The following is a 22,473-nucleotide window of genomic DNA, read 5'->3' as shown; positions in this document are numbered from 1 at the left end:
ACGCCAGCAGAAGAGTTTCTCCGCAAGAAAATTGGACAATTTTGACGAGGAAGCGTGGGAGGTCCTCCGCGTGATGGAGGAAGAGACGCTGCGTTATTCCTCCGGGAAGCACAGAGACCTGATGTGGGGGCCAGATGGAAATCTGGTGCCATTGAGCTCCAGTTGGTCCGAGGACGGCGCTGCGTCACCGCAGTCCCGGAAGCGCCGCTCCAGACCAAGGACATCAGGGAAGGCGAGCGGACAGCATGCGGCGCTGCCGCAGGCTCCTCCCACTCCGGGCGGAAGCAGGTTGCTGCCAGCTCCGCAGCTCCAAAATGACATCACAGACCAGGATTTTTTTTTTCTGAACTCTTTTTCTTTTGATCACCCGCCCCCAGCAAAAGACTCTAAGTCCAAGATAGAGCATTATCAGGACATGTTTTTACAAATTAGAGCATATCAGTCACAGTCACCCAGTTTTCATGCCCCGCCCCCCAGAACTCAAGCCACGCCCAAGTCACACAATTTTTTTTTCCCACCCACTCAATTCTAGGAAGAAGAAAGGCTTTTTGGACAGTTTGGAGGGGAGGATTCTGCCCCCCTCCTGACCTCCCTCCACCCACCCCAAAAGACGGTTCCAGACCGCAGGGAGCGCATCTGTGATCCGCTCCTTGAGGGGGGGGCTAGGGCTGGGGACTGTTCAGGTGGGGTCGTTCTTCGGTCTGCCAAGCCACAGCCTCCAGCTCGGCCACCACCACCTGAATTTCGTCACGCCAAGCCACAGCCACCAGCACGGCCGCCACCACCAGTCTTTCGACCGGCCAAGCCACAGCCTCCAGCTAGGCCACCTCCACCTGCACCACGCCAAGCGCCACCAGTCGCAGCTCCACGCCAAGCGCCACCAGTCGCAGCTCCACGCCAAGCGCCACCAGTCGCAGCTCCACGCCAAGCGCCACCAGTCGCAGCTCCACGCCAAGCGCCACCAGTCGCAGCTCCACGCCAAGCGCCACCAGTCGCAACTCCACGCCAAGTTCCGTTACCTGCTCCACGCCGCCAAGTGCCGCCAGTCGCAGCTTCACGACGCCAAGTGCCGCCAGTCGCAGCTTCACGACGCCAAGTGCCGCCAGTTGCAGCTTCACGACGTCAAGTGCCGCCAGTCGCAGCTTCACGACGCCAAGTGCCGCCAGTCGCAGCTTCACGACGCCAAGTGCCGCCAGTCGCAGCTTCACGACGCCAAGTGCTGCCAGTCGCAGCTTCACGACGCCAAGTGCCGCCAGTCGCAGCTCCACGACGCCAAGTGCCGCCAGTCGCAGCTCCACGACGCCAAGTGCCGCCAGTCGCAGCTCCACGACGCCAAGTGCCGCCAGTCGCAGCTCCACGACGCCAAGTGCCGGCAGTCGCAGCTCCACGACGCCAAGTGCCGCCAGTCGCAGCGCCACGCCAAGACCAAGACACACCATGCCAAGACCAAGTCCAAGACCCCCCATGCCAAGACCAACCATGCCAAGACCAAGTCCAAGACCAACTATGCCAAGACCAAGTCCAAGACTAACTATGCCAAGACCAAGTCCAAGACCAACCATGCCAACTCCAAGACCAACCATGCCAACACCAAATCCAAGTCCAAGACCAACCATGCCAAGACCAAGTCCAAGACCCCCCATGCCAAGACCAACCATGCCAAGACCAAGTCCAAGACCAACTATGCCAAGACCAAGTCCAAGACCAACCATGCCAACTCCAAGACCAACCATGCCAACACCAAATCCAAGTCCAAGACCAACCATGCCAAGACCAAGTCCAAGACCAACCATACCAAGTCCAAGACCAACCATGCCAAGACCAAGTCCAAGACCAACCATGCCAAGACCAAGTCCAAGACCAACCATGCCAAGACCAAGACCAAGTCCAAGACCAACCTCGCCAAGACCAGGACCAAGACCCTCGCCAAGACCAAGACCCAGACCCTCGCCAAGACCAAGACCCTCCAAGCAGCCAAGACCCTCCAAGCGGCCAAGACCAAGCTTCGCCGCCCGAAGTGCCACGCCAAGCTTCGCCGCCTGCTTCGTCTGCTGCACCCGCACCTGCGTCATCTGCGGCTTCCACGCCTGCAATGACGACGACGCGCCTGCCTCCTCGTCTGCCACGGTTGTGGCCACTACCTGGTCGTCCGCCACGCCAAGTGCGCCCACCTTTTCGTCGGCCACGCATGTGGCCCTTCCCGGGTCGCCCACCTCGCCTGTGTCGCCGCCGCCACATGACTATGCCTCGGTGGATTCGGGGCCACTTGGCCTGGCGACCCACCGCCATGTCCCCCTCCCGCCCTCCCTTGACTCTTGATCCTGTTTTTTGGACATCTGGGATCTGTCCGTAAGGGGGGGGGGGGGGTTCTGTCATGTCTGTTCATGTTTTTGTTTTGGTCATGCGTCATGTCTGTTCATGTTTTTGTTTTGGCCATGTGTTTGTTTTTTGGACTCTTTTTAGTTCCTGGTTGCACTTCCTTGTTTGGTTTGGTTTCCATGGTCACCCATTAGTTTTCACCTGTCTTGTCACGCACCTGTTTCACGTTTCGAGTCACGCACCTGTTTTCACTGATCACGTCACTATTTAAATCTGTCTGTTTCTGTTGTTCGTTCTGGCGTCCTCACACATTCACACTCCTGCCACTCTGATGATCCATGCTGCTTTTTTTCTCATGCCAAGTAAGTTTTGTTTATTAAGACCACAGTTAGTGTTTTTGTTTCTTTGTTCATAGTTTTTGTGCCCACGTGCATGTCTTTTGTTTCTTAGTCAAGTTTGTATTTCCGCCTTTGTGCGCGCCATTTGTTTGCTTCCTTTTTTTTAGTTTATCAGTGTTAAAAATAAATCATGTATTCAAACTCACGTCTGGCTCGCGCCAACTTTCCGTTGCCTTCCGGAGAAACACAACCCGAGAACCTAGTCCTGACACCTGTACATACATATATATACATATACATACACATACACATACACACATATATATATATATATATATATATATATATATATATATATATATATATATATATATATATATATATATATATATATATATATATATATATATATATATATATATATATATATATATAGTATATGTATATATATATATAGTATATGTATGTGTGCAGTAACAAACATTTTTTTAACCCAATGCGGCCCCCCGAGTCAAAAAGTTTGGGGACCCCTGCTCTAACATTTTTTTCTTTGTATAAAGATGTTGATCATTTAACGCTGTAAACGTCTACAATGTTGAAACGGGTTGCCTTGATTTGTTTTTATACTGTCAATATATGCTATTTGTGTGATCAGTTGTTCAATTGTGGACAACCAGCGGACGGATGTTGATGATGTCATCATTTCCCTTACCTTTCATTGGCTGCTGGTTGGACCGAGCTAACCAAAGAACTGTAGCTATCAGCCAAGCGAGCTATGTGTTTTAAACTGTACATTCTTTGAGTATGTATGTTTGTATGTTTGTATGTACTGTATGTATGTTTGTATGTACTGTATGTATGTATGTATCTGTCTGTCTGTCTATCATTTACATGAGTTTGAACTTTGAAATAAAATAAAATAAAATAAAATAAAAAAGTGGCTGCGTTTGTCTCACAAACAGTCTTTTGGCAGCTACTCAATGTAAAAAAAAAAATGGTATTGAATGAGTCCACTTTCATTCATGCAAGGACAACACATCTTCAATTTTTTACACAATTGTGGTTTTGTTGCAAGGCCCTTTTTTCTTTCAACACCGAGTTTGTCCTTAGGTACTCTCTGCCGAATGAGATGCTTCAAAAGGTGGACCATCTGTGTCTAGAAAAGAAGACAAGATACTTGTGTGTTAATGAAAATAACCTTTTTAAAAAAAAAATCCACACCGACCTTATTGATCAATAGCTTTTAATGACCTTTGTGTGTTTGCGCAGGCTGAGTGTGTTGCTGGGCTGCATGAGCTTTGGCGTGCGCGCCCTCATACAAGCACGGAAGGTGAGTTTACGCTCTTACCAGTACATTCTGACCATTCAATGACCTTTATGTAAGCGTGTGTGTGAGTGAGATGTGAGTGCGTATTGTATATCCAACAGAGCATGAATCCAACATTTTAGTTCAGTGTGAATGAATTGCACTGGCCTTAATACCACCCCTGGCAAAATGTCTTGAATCACCAGACTTAAAGGATGTTCATTCGGTTGTTTAATTTTTGTAGAAAAAAACAGCAACTTTCTGGCTTTAAGAAACACTGAAGGAAATCAAGACATGGAATCCCCCACTTCTGGAAAAAATACTTACATACTTTTATCATTTAAACGTACACTACCGTTCATAAGTTTGGGGTCACATTGAAATGTCCTTATTTTTGAAGGAAAAGCACTGTACTTTTCAATGAAGATAACTTTAAACTAGTCTTAACTTTAAAGAAATACACTCTATACATTGCTAATGTGGTAAATGACTATTCTAGCTGCAAATGTCTGGTTTTTGGTGCAATATCTACATAGGTGTATAGAGGCCCATTTCCAGCAACTATCACTCCAGTGTTCTAATGGTACAATGTGTTTGCTCATTGGCTCAGAAGGCTAATTGATGATTAGAAAACCCTTGTGCAAACATGTTCACACATCTGAAAACAGTTTAGCTCGTTACAGAAGCTACAAAACTGACCTTCCTTTGAGCAGATTGAGTTTCTGGAGCATCACATTTGTGGGGTCAATTAAACGCTCAAAATGGCCAGAAAAAGAGAACTTTCATCTGAAACTCGACAGTCTATTCTTGTTCTTAGAAATGAAGGCTATTCCACAAAATTGTTTGGGTGACCCCAAACTTTTGAACGGTAGTGTATATTCAGTATTGGTTATTTTTATGCATTTTTTCGACTGCATCCTATTAAATTATTGCAAGAACGGGCCCAAAAAAATCAATTAAAGTTAATAAATAGCTAGGTATACGCGATAAATATCTCTCGCCTCAAGCTGGCAACACATTTTTGTAGTTTGATAGCTTTATAGTATAATACTTTTCAACATTGGTCTTTGTCACCAGGTAGAATGTAAATATTCCTTTATGTGTTTAGAATCAATAAAATGCAGGCCCTTAAAATGAAGAAACATTTGTTGAGTCATAGGTTGGTCACATAATCCAATTTCAAGTTAGTGAGTATATGTATAGTTAGCAATGCAAGCTAGGAAGTTGTTTTTAGCTTTACCCTGTTATTACTGTAAAGTATTTTTCATAATTGTTCTTCCGCGATACATTCATAATCCATCACTAAAATACAGGCCCTTAAAATTGTGTTACAACTGTTGTGTGACAATCATATTTCAAGTTAGCGATATTCAAATAAATGTAAAGCTCGCAGTACAAGCTAGCAAGATGTTTTTGTAGCTTAATATTTCTTGTATAATAGTATTTTAAACAATATTGACAATTACTATACTAAAGTCTTGGGAGAGCAGACAAAATAATAATGAATAATAAAATAAATGCATTTGCTCACATCTTTAAAATGTTTGAATCCCCTCATATTTCAGCCCTTTGATGCCAGGTAGAAAATAAATATTTCTTGATGTGTTCATAATTATTCAATAAAGTGCAAGCTCAATTGTTGTTTGGCAGGTGGATTAAACAATTATAATTCAAGTTAGCGATATTCAAATAAACGTATAGCTAGCAGCGCACGTTAGTGAGTTGTTTTTGTAGCTTCATATTTTTGGTATAGTATAGTATTTTTCCAGTATTGTTCAGAGTGCTACTCATGTATTGTAAGAATAGACAAAATATTAATAAATAATAAAACAACATTAAAATGCATTTAAGATGCATTTCTTCACATTTTTTGAAAAATGTATTCCAGGTAGGAAGGTAATCTGTCTTCATGCGCTCATAATTGCTAAAATGCAGGCCCTTAAAATTGAGGTATATTTGTTGAGTAGCAGTTCTAATCAGAATTCAAGTGCGCAAGTTTGCAATTGTCAATGAATCCAATTTTATTAAATTTATTTAGAAAATATATATTTTTTATCCAATTACAAACCCCGTTTCCATATGAGTTGGGTAATTGTGAAAGATGTAAATATAAACGGAATACAATGATTTGCAAATCCTTTTCAACCCATATTCATTTGAATATGCTACAAAGACAACATATTTGATGTTCAAACTCATAAACTTTATTTATTTTTTTTGCAAATAATAATTAACTTAGAATTTCATGGCTGCAACCCGTGCCAAAGTAGTTGGGAAAGGGCATGTTCACCACTGTGTTACACGGCCTTTCCTTTTAACAACACTCAGTAAACGTTTGGGAACTGAGGAGACACATTTTTTAAGCTTCTCAGGTGGAATTCTTTCCCATTTTTGCTTGATGTACAGCTTAAGTTGTTCAACAGTCCGGGGATCTCCGTTGTGGTATTTTAGGCTTCATAATGCGCCACACATTTTCAATGGGAGACAGGTCTGGACTACAGGCAGGCCAGTCTAGTACCTGCACTCTTTTACTATGAAGCCACGTTGATGTAACACTTGTCTTGCTGAAATAAGCAGGGGCGTCCATGGTAACGTTGCTTGGATGACAACATATGTTGCTCCAAAACCTGTATGTACCTTTCAGCATTAATGGCGCCTTCACAGATGTGTAAGTTACCCATGTCTTGGGCACTAATACACCCCCATACCATCACAGATGCTGGCTTTTCAACTTTGCGCCTATAACAATCCAGATGGTTCTTTTCCTCTTTGATCCGGAGGACACGACATCCACAGTTTCCAAAAACAATTTGAAATGTGGACTGGTCAGACCACAGAACACTTTTCCACTTTGTATCAGTCCATCTTAGATGAGCTCAGGCCCAGCGAAGCCGACGGCGTTTCTGGGTGTTGTTGATAAACGGTTTTCGCCTTGCATAGGAGAGTTTTAACTTGCACTTACAGATGTAGCGACCAACTGTAGTTACTGACAGTGGGTTTCTGAAGTGTTCCTGAGCCCATGTGGTGATATCCTTTACACACTGATGTCGCTTGCTGATGCAGTACAGCCTGAGGGATCGAAGGTCACGGGCTTAGCTGCTTACGTGCAGTGATTTCTCCAGATTCTCTGAACCCTTTGATGATATTACGGACCGTAGATGGTGAAATCCCTAAATTCCTTGCAATAGCTGGTTGAGAAAGGTTTTTCTTAAACTGTTCAAAAATTTGCTCACGCATTTGTTGACAAAGTGGTGACCCTCGCCCCATCCTTGTTTGTGAATGACTGAGCATTTCATGGAATCTACTTTTATACCTAATCATGGCACCCACCTGTTCCCAATTTGCCTGCACACCTGTGGGATGTTCTAAATAAGTGTTTGATGAGCATTCCTCAACTTGATCAGTATTTGCCACCTTTCCCACCTTCTTTGTCACGTGTTGCTGGCATCAAATTCTAAAGTTAATGATTATTTGCAAAAAAAAAAAAAGTTTATCAGTTTGAACATCAAATATGTTGTCTTGGTAGCATATTCAACTGAATATGGGTTGAAAATGATTTGCAAATCATTGTATTCCGTTTGTATTTACATCTAACACAATTTCCCAACTCATATGGAAACGGGGTTTGTAGATGTCAACACTGTATTGCTCGTCAGAATTGTCCAAAAAATGGAGGAACAAGCAGATGCTCGAACCAATTACAAGTTAGCCAGTTAGCATCGGTCAAGAGGGCTACTAATTAGCAATAGATGACACAATCTGTAGCTAGCAGGCTATCAGTCACAGGTAGTTACATTTGTAGCTACTAATGTGTTTTTATGGTTTTATAGCTGTTTTTTCAAGCACACAATTTTTAATGCGACTAAAATTCAGTTATGCTAAGCTAAGCTAAGCTAAGCTAAGCTAAGCACTTGTTTAGGGGATGTTGTTAGCATTTGCAAGCATGGCTTAGCTTTCCTTTCAACTCCTTTCACCCCAACGACATGCCTCCTTTGAAAAAAACAAAAAAACAAAATCTTTTTTTTTGACGGATAAAGAATAACATTGTCTCGTTTAAATCCCTCCCCTGACTCTTCAGTGCATACTGTAACGTCCTCCCCCCCACCCCCCTTTGTGTCCCACTGCCTGCAGAAATCTGTCCACTCAGATAAGATGCTTTTAAAGTAGAGATTATTGTCACTGTCCACGGCAACGCATTATTTAGCACAATAAGGCGAGCTTGTGTGTGTGTGTGTGTGTGTGTGTGTGTCATTGCTGCCGCTGTAAGTGTGTGTGACCAAGACTAAAATGACGTATGCGCCTCGGACATGTCCATGTTTGCATGAACGTGTCTACATCACTCAGATTATAAATCAGACGCCTGCTGCCTCAGCCCGGCATAGCTTTATGTAACACACACACACACACACACACACACACCCACACACACACACACACACACACACACACACACACACACACACACACACACGCACACACATGCACCATCTGGCTCACAAGGCAGAGATGCAAAAGAGAAAGTGGGTGGGTGGGCGGGGGGTCATCCGCTGCAGGAATAATAAAGGAAAAGGATTGTGAATAGTGACTGTAAGCAGACGAGGGCATGCTATTGGATTTACGTTTTAAATCTCGGCACTCACACGTCTATTGTTGACTCGTGCACACTCTAGGAGGTCCGAGGATGGTACTACCTGCTCGGGGAGGAAGTGGGGAGGAGGAAGCACCTTCGAGTGCAACGCACCTCGCACGTCACAGGTAAGCATCATTCACTTCACACTCTCTTAAGTTAAGTTAAAAGAAAAAAAAGTATGACTATTCTTAACACTTTTATAAGTGGGGCCCTTTTGGATCCCTGAGACCTTTAGTGTGATTTTTTTTTGTGTTATTTTTTAAACTGTCATAGCTCAAAAAATAAGAAAGAAAGAAAAAAAAAAAGTATGATTATTTTTAACACTTTTATAAGTGGGACCCTTTTGGATCCCCAAGAATTAAGCGTTAAAAGTAAAAAAAAAAAAAAAGAAAAAAAAAAGTATGAGTATTCTTAACACTTTTATAAGTGGGACTTTTTTGGATCCCCGAGACCTTTAGTGTGATTTTTTTGTTGTTATTTACATAGCTCAACAAATAATAAACAACTATAACTGATGGATAGATCTGAAATTGATATACAGAGTTAAGCGTTAAAAGTAAAAAAAAAGAAAAAAAAAGAGACTATTTTATATAAGTGGGACCCTTTTGGATCCTCGAGACCTTTATTGTGATTTTTGTTTTATTTTTTAAACTGTCATAGCTCAAAAAATAATAAACAACTATAACTGATGGATAGATCTGAAATTGACTTCCAGAGTTAAGCATTAAAAGTTAAAAAAAAAGGAAAAAAGTATGACCTTTTTTGTTTAAGTGGGACCCTTTTGAATCCCAAATATTTAAGCGTTAAAAGTAAAAAAAAAAAAAAAAGAAAAAAAAAGTATGAGTATTCTTAACACTTTTATAAGTGGGACTTTTTTGGATCCCTGAGACCTTTAGTGTGATTTTGTTGTTGTTATTTACATAGCTCAACAAATAATAAACAACTATAACTGATGGATAGATCTGAAATTGATATACAGAGTTAAGCGTTAAAAGTAAAAAAAAAGAAAAAAAAAAAGACTATTTTATATAAGTGGGACCCTTTTGGATCCCCGAGACCTTTATTGTGATTTTTGTTTTGTTATTTTTTAAACTGTCATAGCTCAAAAAATAATAAACAACTATAACTGATGGATAGATTTGAAATTGACTTCCAGAGTTAAGCATTAAAAGTAAAAAAAAAAAAAAAAAGTATGACCTTTTTTGTTTATGTGGGACCCTTTTGAATCCCAAATATTTAAGCGTTAAAAGTAAAAAAAAAAAAAAAAGAAAAAAAAAGTGAGTATTCTTAACACTTTTATAAGTGGGACTTTTTTGGATCCCCGAGACCTTTAGTGTGATTTTTTTGTTGTTATTTACATAGCTCAACAAATAATAAACAACTATAACTGATGGATAGATCTGAAAATGATAAACAGAGTTAAGCGTTAAAAGTAAAAAAAAAGAAAACAAAAAAGACTATTTTATATAAGTGGGACCCTTTTGGATCCTCGAGACCTTTATTGTGATTTTTGTTTTATTTTTTAAACTGTCATAGCTCAAAAAATAATAAACAACTATAACTGATGGATAGATCTGAAATTGACTTCCAGAGTTAAGCATTAAAAGTAAAAAAAAAAAAAAAGTATGACCTTTTTTGTTTAAGTGGGACCCTTTTGAATCCCAAATATTTAAGCGTTAAAAGTAAAAAAAAAAAAAAGAAAAAAAAAGTGAGTATTCTTAACACTTTTATAAGTGGGACTTTTTTGGATCCCCGAGACCTTTAGTGTGATTTTTTTGTTGTTATTTACATAGCTCAACAAATAATAAACAACTATAACTGATGGATAGATCTGAAATTGATATACAGAGTTAAGCGTTAAAAGTGAAAAAAAAGAAAAAAAAAAGACTATTTTATATAAGTGGGACCCTTTTGGATCCCCGAGACCTTTATTGTGATTTTTGTTTTGTTATTTTTTAAACTGTCATAGCTCAAAAAATAATAAACAACTATAACTGATGGATAGATCTGAAATTGATTTCCAGAGTTAAGCATTAAAAGTAAAAAAAAAAAAAAAAAAGTATGACTTTTTTTGTTTAAGTGGGACCCTTTTGAATCCCAAATATTTAAACGTTAAAAGTAAAAAAAAAAAAGAAAAAAAAAAAAAAGTATGAGTACTCTTAACACTTTTATAAGTGGGACCCTTTTGGTTCCCTGAGACCTTTAGTGTGATATTTTCGTTGTTTTTAAATTGTCATAGCTCAACAAATAATACACAACTATAACTGATGGATACATCTAAAATGGATCTACAGAGTTAAGTGTTAAAAGTTTAAAAAAATACAAATAAAAATGTATGACTATTTTATATAAGTGGGACCCTTTTGGATCCCCGAAACCTTTAGTGTGATTTTTTTTGGGGGGGGATTTTTTAAACTGTCATTGCTCAAACAATAATAAACAACTATAACTGATGGATAGATCTGAAATTGATCTACAGATTTAAGCGTGACAAGTAAAAAAAAAAAAAGTATTACTATTTTTAACACTTTTATAAGTGGGACCCTTTTGGATCCCTGAGACCTTTAGTGTGATTTTTTTTGTTGTTGTTATTTTTTAAACTGTCATAGCTCAAACAATAATAAACAACTATAATTGATGGATAGATCTGAAATTGATCTACTACAGAGTTAAGCGTTAAAAGTAAAAAAAAAAAAAAGGATGATTATTTTTAACACTTTTATAAGTGGGACCCTTTTGGATCCCTGAGACCTTTAGTGTGATTTTTTTGTGTTATTTTTTAAACTGTCATAGCTCAAAAAATAACAAACAGCTATAACTGATGGATAGATCTGAAATCGATCTACTACAAAGTTAAGCATTAAAAGTAAAAAAAAAAAAAAAAGTATAACTTTTTTATATAAGTGGCACTCTTTTGGATCCCCAAGATTTAAGCGTTAAAAGTAAAAAAAAAAAAAGAAAAAAAAAAGTATGAGTATTCTTAACACTTTTGTAAGTGGGACCCTTTTGGATCCCCAAGACCTTTAGTGTGATTTTTTTGTTGTTGTTATTTTTTAAACTGTCATAGCGCAACAAATAATAAACAACTATAACTGATGGATATATCTGAAATTGATCTACAGAGTTAAGCGTTAAAAGTAAAAAAAATAAATAAAAACTATGACTATTTTATATAAGTGGGACCCTTTTGGATCCCCGAGACTTTTAGTGGGATTTTTTTTTGTTATTTTTTAAACTGTCATAGCTCAAAAAATAATAAGCAACTATAATTGATGGATAGATCTGAAATTGATATACAGATTTAAGCGTTAAAAGTAAAAAAAAAAAAGAAAAAAGTATGACTATTCTTAACACTTTTATAAGTGGGACCCTTTTGGATCCCTGAGACCTTTTAGTGTGATTTTTTTTTGTGTTATTTTTTAAACTGTCATAGGTCAAAAAATTATGAACAACTGTAGCTGATGGATAGATCTGAAATTGATTTACAGAGTTAAGCGTTAAAAGTAAAAAACAAACAAAAAATAATGACTTTTTTATATAAGTGGGACCCTTTTGGATCCCCAAAATTTAAGTGTTAAAAGGAAAAAAAAAAAAGAAGAAAAAAAGTATGAGTAGTCTTAACACTTTTATAAGTGGGGACCCTTTTGGATCCCCAAGACCTTTAGTGGGATTTTTTTTTTGCATTATTTTTTAAACTGTCATAGCTCAAAAAATAATAAACAACTATAATTGATGGATAGATCTGAAATTGATATACAGATTTAAGCGTTTAAAGTAAAAAAAAAAGAAAAACGTATGACTATTCTTAACACTTTTATAAGTGGGACCCTTTTGGATTCCTGAGACCTTTAGTGTGATTTTTGTTGTTGTTATTTTCTAAACTGTCATAGCTCAAAAAATAATAAACAACTATAACTGATGGATAGTTCTGAAATTGATCTACAGATTTAAGCGTTAAAAGTTAAAAATAGTCATACTTTATTTATGACAGTTCCGACTTATAAAAGTGTTAAAGATAGTCATACTTTTTTTTTTTTTTTTTTTACTTTTAATGCTTAAATCTGTAGATCAATTTCAGATTTATACGTCAGTTATAGTTTTTTATTATTTTTTTGAGCTATGACAGTTTAAAATAAAATAAAATAAAAAATCACACTAAAGGTCTCGGGGATCCAAAAGGGTCCCACTTATAAAAGTGTTAAGAATAGTCATACTTTTTAAAAAATTTTTTAACACTTTTATAAGTGGGACCCTTTTGGATCTCCGAGGTCTTTAGTGTGATTTTTTTTTAGTTTGTTTTTTAAACTGTCATAGCTCAAAAAATAATAGACAACTATGACTGATAGATAGATCTGAAATTTATCTACAGATTTAAGCATTAAATGTTAAAAAGTAAAAAAAAAATCATGAGTGGGACCCTTTTGGAACCCCGGAACCTTTAGTGTAATTTTTTTGTTTGTTTGTTTTCTAAACTGTCATAGCTCAAACAACAATAAACATCCATAGCTATACAAATGTTGCTGCTTGAGTTATTAATGTAAATAGCAGAGCCAGGAAGTAGCCTGCAAACAAACAAAGGATATAAAACCATGTTTTTCTTTCTTTTTGTTCAGAGAATGTATTTTTTATCTTTGCTGTTTGATTGAACAGAATCAAAAATGGTATGGTCCCTACTACGCAACAAAAGTGCAACAAATTGCCAACTTGCAATAGTTTTTGCGTTTCATTGCGTTTCATTTCTATCTAACAACATCGAACATCAGTTTAGACCAAGAATGATGTCAAGGGGACTTGCCAACAACTTTAATGTTAAAGGGGAACTGCACTTTTTTGGAATATTGCCCATCGTTCACAATCATTATGAGAGATAAGAAGACAGATGTATTTTGAAGTCGGTGGGAGGTCCTCTATTCCGCCCATAAAGCCCTCTCAATAACAGTGTTGGAACTAACGCGTTACAAAGTAATGCGTTACTGTAACGCCGTTAGTTTCGGCGGTAACTAGTAGTCTAAGGCGTTATTTTTTATATTCATTAACTCAGTTACCATTACTACATGATGCGTTACTGCGTTACTTTACGCGAAACCAAACCAAAATAAATTGGCCCTTTGAAACATATCTTTGTCTTTGTGTGTTGTATGTAGACCACATTGCTTAGCAGAGTTCAGTGATGCAAATGCATGCCAAGTTGATCAACAGATTGTATTATTCTCCAGTGCAATAACAGTACTGAAATGAAAGCTAAAAGGGCATTAATGGGAGTCTTAAATAAAAAAGAAAAGAAAAAGTAACTAGTTACTTTTCACAGTAACACATTACTTTTTGGTGTAAGTAACTGAGTTAGTAACTGAGTTACTTTTGAAATAAAGTAACTAGTAACTGTAACTAGTTACTGGTTTTCAGTAACTAACCCAACTCTGCTCAATAACCATCCAAAAATCGCCAACAATACTCCATTTATATTCCGCGACCTGAATATTAACCAAGTATTAGTGATATTGTTATTATAAGGGCTTACGCAGACAAACTATTTTTAGCTAACAAGCTTGTTGCTGCTATTCTGACATCATGAGCTGCTTTTTCGCCTCAAGCTCATGAAGGTTTAATGTAGATCATAAATAGTGCTTCTCACCTTAACGGTAGAAGGATGAGGACAGAGTCCGACAAGTTGGTCAACTTTGGCATCCATTTTGAACCCGGAAATGGCAAGAAAGACACGAAAAGGTGCTTTGAGTTTTTTAAACGTGTTAATTCAGAAGTAAAGAAGACATCTGGGAATGGATGAGGACGGTGTTGTGGGTCAACTGACTCGGTCCGGAGGTGCGGAAGGAAGCGAGGGATTAAACGGGGGAAGAGAACGAGTGTGTGGGAGAGTGACAACACAGAGAGGGGAGGGACAAGGGGGAGGGAGGGGTTTCTGGACCAAAGCCCGCCGCGTCACACTCGCCAGAGAGACACGGACGCTTAAACTCCTATTCTGCTTCTGATCTCCTCTTCATGCACGCTGTTACACCTACGTGTGTGTGCGTGTGTGTGTGTGTGTGTATGTGTGTGTGTGTGTGTGTGTGTGTGTGTGTGTGTGTGTGTGTGTGTGTGTGTGTGTGATGCTTTCACTTACTGTCCTCTAAACTGGGCAGTATAACAAGTGTGTGTGTGTGTAATGCTACCCGCCAAAACCGCAGCCTAGACTAGGTAAGTACTATGTTATCTTCCTTGCAAGTCATGCAAGTTGAAGAACTTCATGGGTTTTTAGGATGATCGTCCTCCTCCTCCTCCTCCTCCTCTTCCTCCTTCTTGCATCCCCTCACTCCTCCCATCATCCCACCATCTATTACTGGCAATCACTGGTTTACTGCACACACTGTTAATATTACTAGTCCCAGTTTGTTTGATCTCATCTGAAACCAGTTGTTTCCCCCCCTGATAGACCCTTGCCTCAGACCAACCCCTGCCCCTGTAAGCAACTTAGGTTACCTACAGCCACGGTCCATGACATCATGACTCTTTACTAGTGACGGTGATGTAGCCAACTAGAACTAGTATGAGTAGAATCCCCGCAATTGTCATATAGAGGGTCTTTGACTAGTGTTTATGTAGTTGGCCCTAAAAATTGCAGCGCTTCTGTCTCTGACCGATGTTTTCTTTAGTAAGTCCTAAAAACGTATAGTGCTCCTGTCATATAGAGGGTCTTTGACTAGCATTTTTGTAGTAGGTCCTTCAAACATCAGAGCATACAGCGAGGATCTTTGACAAATGTTTTTGCAGTGGGTCATATAGAAGAGGGTTTTTGCAATATAACCTCAAAAACAGCAGAGATCTCTTGTCATAGAGGATCTTTGACCCGTGTTTTGTTTAGTAGGTCCTGAAAACTGCATTGCTCCTGTTGTATAAGATCTTTGCCTCAGGTTTTTGTAGGTCAAAGTGTTCCTGTCATATAAAGGATCTTTGACTAGAGTCGGTGCTAAAAAAAGCAGAGTGTTTTTGTCATTGAGAGAATCTTTGACTAGCTTTTTTGTGGTAGGTGTTAAAAACATCAGCGCTCCAGTCATATACATGATCTTTGACTAGCTTTTTTGAAGTAGGTGGTTAAAAACATCAGAGCATACAGCGAGGATCTTTGACAAATGTTTTTGCAGTAGGTCATATAGAAGAGGGTTTTTGCAATAGAACCTCAAAAACAGCAGAGATCTCTTGTCATAGAGGATCTTTGACCCGTGTTTTGTTTAGTAGGTCCTGAAAACTGCATTGCTCCTGTTGTATAAGATCTTTGACTAGGGTTTTTGTTGTAGGTCAGAGTGTTCCTGTCATATAAAGGATCCTTGACTAGGGTTTTTGTACTCGGTGCTAAAAAAAGCAGAGCGTTTTTGTCATTGAGAGAATCTTTGACTAGTTTTTTGTGGTAGGTGTTAAAAACATCAGCGCTCCAGTCATATACATGATCTTTGACTAGCTTTTTTGAAGTAAGTGGTTAAAAACATCAGAGCATACAGCGAGGATCTTTGACAAATGTTTTTGCAGTAGGTCATATAGAAGAGGGTTTTTGCAATAGAACCTCAAAAACAGCAGAGATCTCTTGTCATAGAGGATCTTTGACCCGTGTTTTGTTTAGTAGGTCCTGAAAACTGCATTGCTCCTGTTGTATAAGATCTTTGACTAGGGTTTTTGTTGTAGGTCAGAGTGTTCCTGTCATATAAAGGATCCTTGACTAGGGTTTTTGTAGTCGGTGCTAAAAAAAGCAGAGCGTTTTTGTCATTTAGAGAATCTTTGACTAGTTTTTTGTGGTAGGTGTTAAAAACATCAGCGCTCCAGTCATATACATGATCTTTGACTAGCTTTTTTGCAGTAGGTCGTTAAAAACATCAGAGCATACAGCGAGGATCTTTGACAAATGTTTTTGCAGTAGGTCATATAGAAGAGGGTTTTTGCAATAGAACCTCAAAAACAGCAGAGATCTCTTGTCATAGAGGATCTTTGACCCGTGTTTTGTTTAGTAGGTCCTGAAAACTGCATTGCTCCTGTTGTATAAAATCTTTGACTAGGGTTTTTGTTGTAGGTCAGAGTGTTCCTGTCATATAAAGGATCCTTGACTAGAGTTTTTGTAGTTGGTGCTAAAAAAAGCAGAGCGTTTTTGTCATTTAGAGAATCTTTGACTAGTTTTTTGTGGTAGGTGTTAAAAACATCAGCGCTCCAGTCATATACATGATCTTTGACTAGCTTTTTTGAAGTAAGTGGTTAAAAACATCAGAGCATACAACGAGGATCTTTGACAAATGTTTTTGCAGTAGGTCATATAGAAGAGGGTTTTTGCAATATAACCTCAAAAACAGCAGAGATCTCTTGTCATAGAGGATCTTTGACCCGTGTTTTGTTTAGTAGGTCCTGAAAACTGCATTGCTCCTGTTGTATAAGATCTTTGCCTCTGGTTTTTGTAGGTCAAAGTGTTCCTGTCATATAAAGGATCTTTGACTAGAGTCGGTGCTAAAAAAAGCAGAGTGTTTTTGTCATTGAGAGAATCTTTGACTAGCTTTTTTGTGGTAGGTGTTAAAAACATCAGCGCTCCAGTCATTTGAAGGATCTTTAACTAGCTTCTTTGCAGCAGGTCGTTAAAGCAGTAGAGCTCTTCTGTCAGAGAGCCTCTTTGACTACAATATTTGTAGTAGGTGATAAAAACAACAGTGTTCCTGTCATTTAGGATCTTTGACTAGAGTTGTTGTCGTAGATGCTTAAAAAAGCAGAGTGTTTTTGTTATGTAGAGAATCTTTGACTAGCTTTTTTGTGGTAGGTGTTAAACACATCAGCGCTCCAGTCATATATGGTGATTTTTTATATGTTTTTGTCATAAAAAAATACAATCATGTGTGCTTACGGTCCGTATCCCTGCAGACTGTATTGATCTATATTGATATATAATGTAGGAACCAGAAATATTAATAACAGAAAGAAACAACCCTTTTGTGCGAATAAGTGTGAATAAGTGTAAATGGGGGCGGGAGGCTTTTTGGGTTGGTGCACTAATTGTAAGTGTATCTTGTGTTTTTTATGTTGATTTAATAAAAAAAAAAAAAATTTTTTTTTTTTTATTTCTTGTGTGGCCCGGAACTAATCGATCCACGGACCTGTACCGGGCCGCGGCCCGGTGGTTGGGGACCACTGCTTTATATGACAGGAACACTTTGACCTACAACAAAAACCCTAGTCAAAGATCTTATACAGTATGATGCCAGATATACAGCAGTGGCGATTGCTAAAGACTGCAAGGGAAGTTCAGCTTTCTCTAAAATATAAACAAGTAGCAAATATGTTCTTTTGTGTTTGCATTTCATTGACAAAATGCATTAAGATGCGTTTAACTTTTGTTTAGAATACTGTATATTACCAAATAAACGCCCTTGGGCAAATAACCGCCCATATCCTAATAGCCGCCCGGGGTCTGACCCCATTTTGTGAATTAACCGCCTCTTCCTAATAACCGCCTATGTCCAAATAGCCGCCCATGGGCTGTTATTTGCATAATTTAGATTAAAATGCTTCTGGGGTTGCGTTTGCTGCAGTATTATTGTTTTGATGGTTTTATAGAGAACTTGGTACCATAATTTTATTTTTCCTGTATGCTGCTTTATTTAAAACTTGGAGTACTGTAGCCTTTATTTTATTTAAGTGACAGTATTATTGTTCTGTTTTGATGGTGGGTTTTATACTTGAGTACTTGGTACCATAATTTTATTTTTCCCTGTAGGCTTCTTTATTTAAAAAGTTTATTTATTTTTAGTATTGGTATTCTATTTGACATTTGTTGCACTACTGCCATGTTGAGGCCTTGTTGATCTCTTGTCTTTTGATAGCCTACCTCATGTTGATCTCTTGTTTTTTTGTTTGTATGTTTACAATAGCTTTTACATTGAAAGTTTTTTGTATGAAAAAAAAATACTGGACATTAACCATTGTAACCAAATAATGGCCTGGTGCAGGCTGGTGCAAAAAGAAATAAAAGCCTTGTGCAAATAACTGCCTGCTTCTTTTAAACGCCTGTCTCCAAAATCGATTTTGTGAAATAAACGCCCGGGCTACTATCTGGTAATATACGGTAAGTTAATTTGACGACAGTTGGCGCGACTTTTGTCATTGATGTGATAGCGTCACAGTGCTGCAGACAATCATTGGATAAAAACTCGAATTTGTTCCGCCCACGGACGCTGAGCGAATGAATAAGAGTGCTTGAAAGGGGGTCGACGGGTTTCCGCATTTTGGATGACCAGTCTGGGCTGAATCCCTTTTTGATTGACAGCAAAAATGAGGGAATCCGCAATCTTGAAATGTAAAAACGCTGCCAAAGCATTTTTCAACTTCCATTCCGTTGTTCCTGTTGATATGGAGATATTTATCATTTTTCAGGTGAAGTTTTATTTGTAAAATCTAGCATGTTAATATCTCGTCTCTGTTATTGGAGACTGTACTCATGTTTAAAGACTGGCTGAAAATGAGCTTCCTCAACTTGAAAGACCAGCAGCTGCCACTCTTACACAGCCTGTGTTACTTTGTACAATAATAACAATTATAAAAATAGAGCAAAACAAAAAATGTTAATACTAATCATTAATAACACAGACTTATTTTTAAATGTATTTAAATTATTTTTAGCAATAGAAAAAAAAAAAATATATGCATCATCAACAATTATGCTAATTATTTAATGACGTCACATTGGCCACGCCCCGACCGCCACTTGTAGATTTCAAGCTGGGAGAAACCCTACTATCTCTCTCTCTCTCTCTCTCTCTCTCCCTCTCTATATCTATCTATATATACTGTATATATATATACACACACACCATATTTTTCGGAGTATAAGTCGCTCCGGAATATAAGTCGCACCGGCCGAAAATGCATAATAAAGAAGGAAAAAAACATATATAAGTCGCACTGGAGTATAAGTCGCATTTTTTGGGGAAATTTATTTGATAAAACCCAACACCAAGAATAGACATTTGAAAGGCAATTTAAAATAAATAAAGAATAGTGAACAACAGGCTGAATAAGTATACGTTATATGAGGCATAAATAACCAACTGAGAACGTGCCTGGTATGTTAACGTAACATATTATGGTAAGAGTCATTCAAATAACTACAACATATAGAACATGCTATACGTTTACCAAACAATCTGTCACTCCTAATCGCTAAATCCCATGAAATCTTATACGTCTAGTCTCTTACGTGAATGAGCTAAATAATATTATTTGATATTTTACGGTAATGTGTTAATAATTTCACACATAAGTCGCTCCTGAGTATAAGTCGCACCCCCGGCCAGGCTATGAAAAAAACTGCGACTTATAGTCCGAAAAATACGGTAAATCAACCACTTATAAATACACATTAGTAGGCTAAATGGTCCTCTTCAACATAAAGAGTTGGACGATACCCCGATATCGGCAAAAAAGCCATTATCGGACATCTCTCTCTCTCTCTCTCTCTCTCTCTCTCTCTCTCTCTCTCTCTCTCTCTCTATATATATATATATATATATATATATATATATATATATATATATATATATATATATATATATATATATATATATATATATATACCGTTCAAAAGTTTGGGGTCACATTGAAATGTCCTTATTTTTGAAGGAAAAGCACTGTACTTTTCAATGAAGATAACTTTAAACTAGTCTTAACTTTAAAGAAATACACTCTATACATTGCTAATGTGGTAAATGGCTATTCTAGCTGCAAATGTCTGGTTTTTGGTGCAATATCTACATAGGTGTATAGAGGCCCATTTCCAGCAACTATCACTCCAGTGTTCTAATGGTACAATGTGTTTGCTCATTGGCTCAGAAGGCTAATTGATGATTAGAAAACCCTTGTGCAATCATGTTCACACATCTGAAAACAGTTTAGCTCGTTACAGAAGCTACAAAACTGACCTTCCTTTGAGCAGATTGAGTTTCTGGAGCATCACATTTGTGGGGTCAATTAAACGCTCAAAATGGCCAGAAAAATAGAACTTTCATCTGAAACTCGACAGTCTATTCTTGTTCTTAAAAATGAAGGCTATTCCACAAAATTGTTTGGGTGACCCCAAACTTTTGAACGGTAGTGTATGTATGTATATATATATATATATATATATATGTATATATATATATATATATATGTATATATATATATATATATATGTATATATATATATGTATATATATATATATATATATGTATATATATATATATATATATATATGTATATATATATATATATATATATATGTATATATATATATATATATGTATATATATATATATGTATATATATATATATATATATATATGTATATATATATATATGTATATATATATATGTATATATATATATATATATATGTATATATATATATATATATATATATATATATATATATATATATATATATATATATATATATATATATATATATATATATATATATATATATATATATATATATATATATATATATATATACATACAGTACATATCAACTTTATTTATAAAACCCTTTAAAAACAACAACATTTGAAAAACAAAGGGCTGTACACCCCAAACAAATAAACATATAATAGCAGAAAAGTACAGGCACAGGATAGACTAAAACATATAGTTTAAAACAGAGGAAAAATATAAAAAAGATCAAATGAAAAAACTAAGGTAAAAACAGTCTGTCATGATCCGAGGTCCGGATCAAGTTATTGTTATTTTCTGGTAATTTTGGACTCCTTTAGTTCCTGTTTATTTTGGTCACCATGGGGATTAATTAGGTTCACCTGCCTCTGGTTAGTGGTCCCACGCTCAGCTGCTGTCAACCACTAATCAGAGAGCTATTTAGTCACCTTGCTCGCCACGCTCAGTCTGGCGTCATTGTTTGCTTCACGCTATTGTCATGCAACCTACTAGTAAGTCTTGTTTGTTCCCTGCCATAGTTTATGCTAAGTGTTCGCTTCATGCCTTGTCTAAGTAAGTCTTGTTTATTTCATGCCACAGTCAACGTAAGTTTTCCTTGTTCATAGTTTATGCTAAGTGTTAGTTTAGCTCCTAGTACGATCAGTGCCTTGTGCCTTCGCCTTGTGTCCTGTTTTTTGTAGTACTTTGATTTTGAGGAATAAATCATGTTTTTACCTGCACGCCTTGTCCGGAATAGTCCGTCTGCCTTCTTGGGAGAACGACCCGGCAGTAAGCTGCGAAAACCATGTCGTGACGGTCAGTCAGATGAAAGACAATTCAAAAGTAAAAAAGTTAGAAACAGTTCAAAGTCTCATGCGGGGTTGAAAGCCAGTAGCCAGTGAGTAAAAGTGGGTTTTTAAGACAGGCCTTAAAAGTAGCCAAAGCAGGGTCCTGTCTCACATGGAGAGGGGCGATCATTCCAGAGTTTGGGACTTGCAACAGGAAAGTCAACAAGAGGAGTATCCCACACTTCTACCGACCGATATGGGCATCGACATCAACAATATGATTTGCCTGAGAGGCTGGACAGGACAGATAAAAAAATATATATACATACTGTAGATCAGGGGTGTCAAAGTCAAATGGACGGAGGGCCAAATAAAAAATTTAGCTACAAGCCGAGGGCCGGACTGTTCGAATGTTCATTGAAAAAATTTTAAATGACGCATATAGTCTAGTGAACCTAATTGAACCTACTGAAAACCTAACAAATATATTCCAATATGATCAGATAAATAAAGCAATATTTTCTTATGGCTCTGTCAGTAATCTTTAATTTTCAACAGACACAAAAGACAAATTTCCTTTATATAAAAATCCCCATAACATGAACATTAAATGAAAGAAACCGGTATTCAAGGCACCATCAGTAGCCTATATTTTCTATTTTAGC

The 22,473-nt window shown here is 37.6% G+C and overlaps 1 protein-coding gene across 1 annotated transcript in view; it reads left to right on the top strand.

Annotated features, from left to right (window-relative positions):
* The window catches only part of LOC133655280 (regulator of G-protein signaling 3-like), a 378,581-nt gene that overhangs the window by 29,092 nt on the left and 327,016 nt on the right, over window positions 1-22,473 (top strand). The window contains 2 exon segments of the mRNA XM_062055278.1: window positions 3,927-3,987; window positions 8,634-8,718. Coding sequence (XP_061911262.1) covers window positions 3,927-3,987; window positions 8,634-8,718 — 146 coding nt within the window.

The sequence above is a fragment of the Entelurus aequoreus genome, linkage group LG08, assembly GCF_033978785.1.
Source record: "Entelurus aequoreus isolate RoL-2023_Sb linkage group LG08, RoL_Eaeq_v1.1, whole genome shotgun sequence".
Classification (NCBI taxonomy): domain Eukaryota; kingdom Metazoa; phylum Chordata; class Actinopteri; order Syngnathiformes; family Syngnathidae; genus Entelurus; species Entelurus aequoreus.
This window is presented reverse-complemented; position numbering and strand designations above follow the sequence as displayed.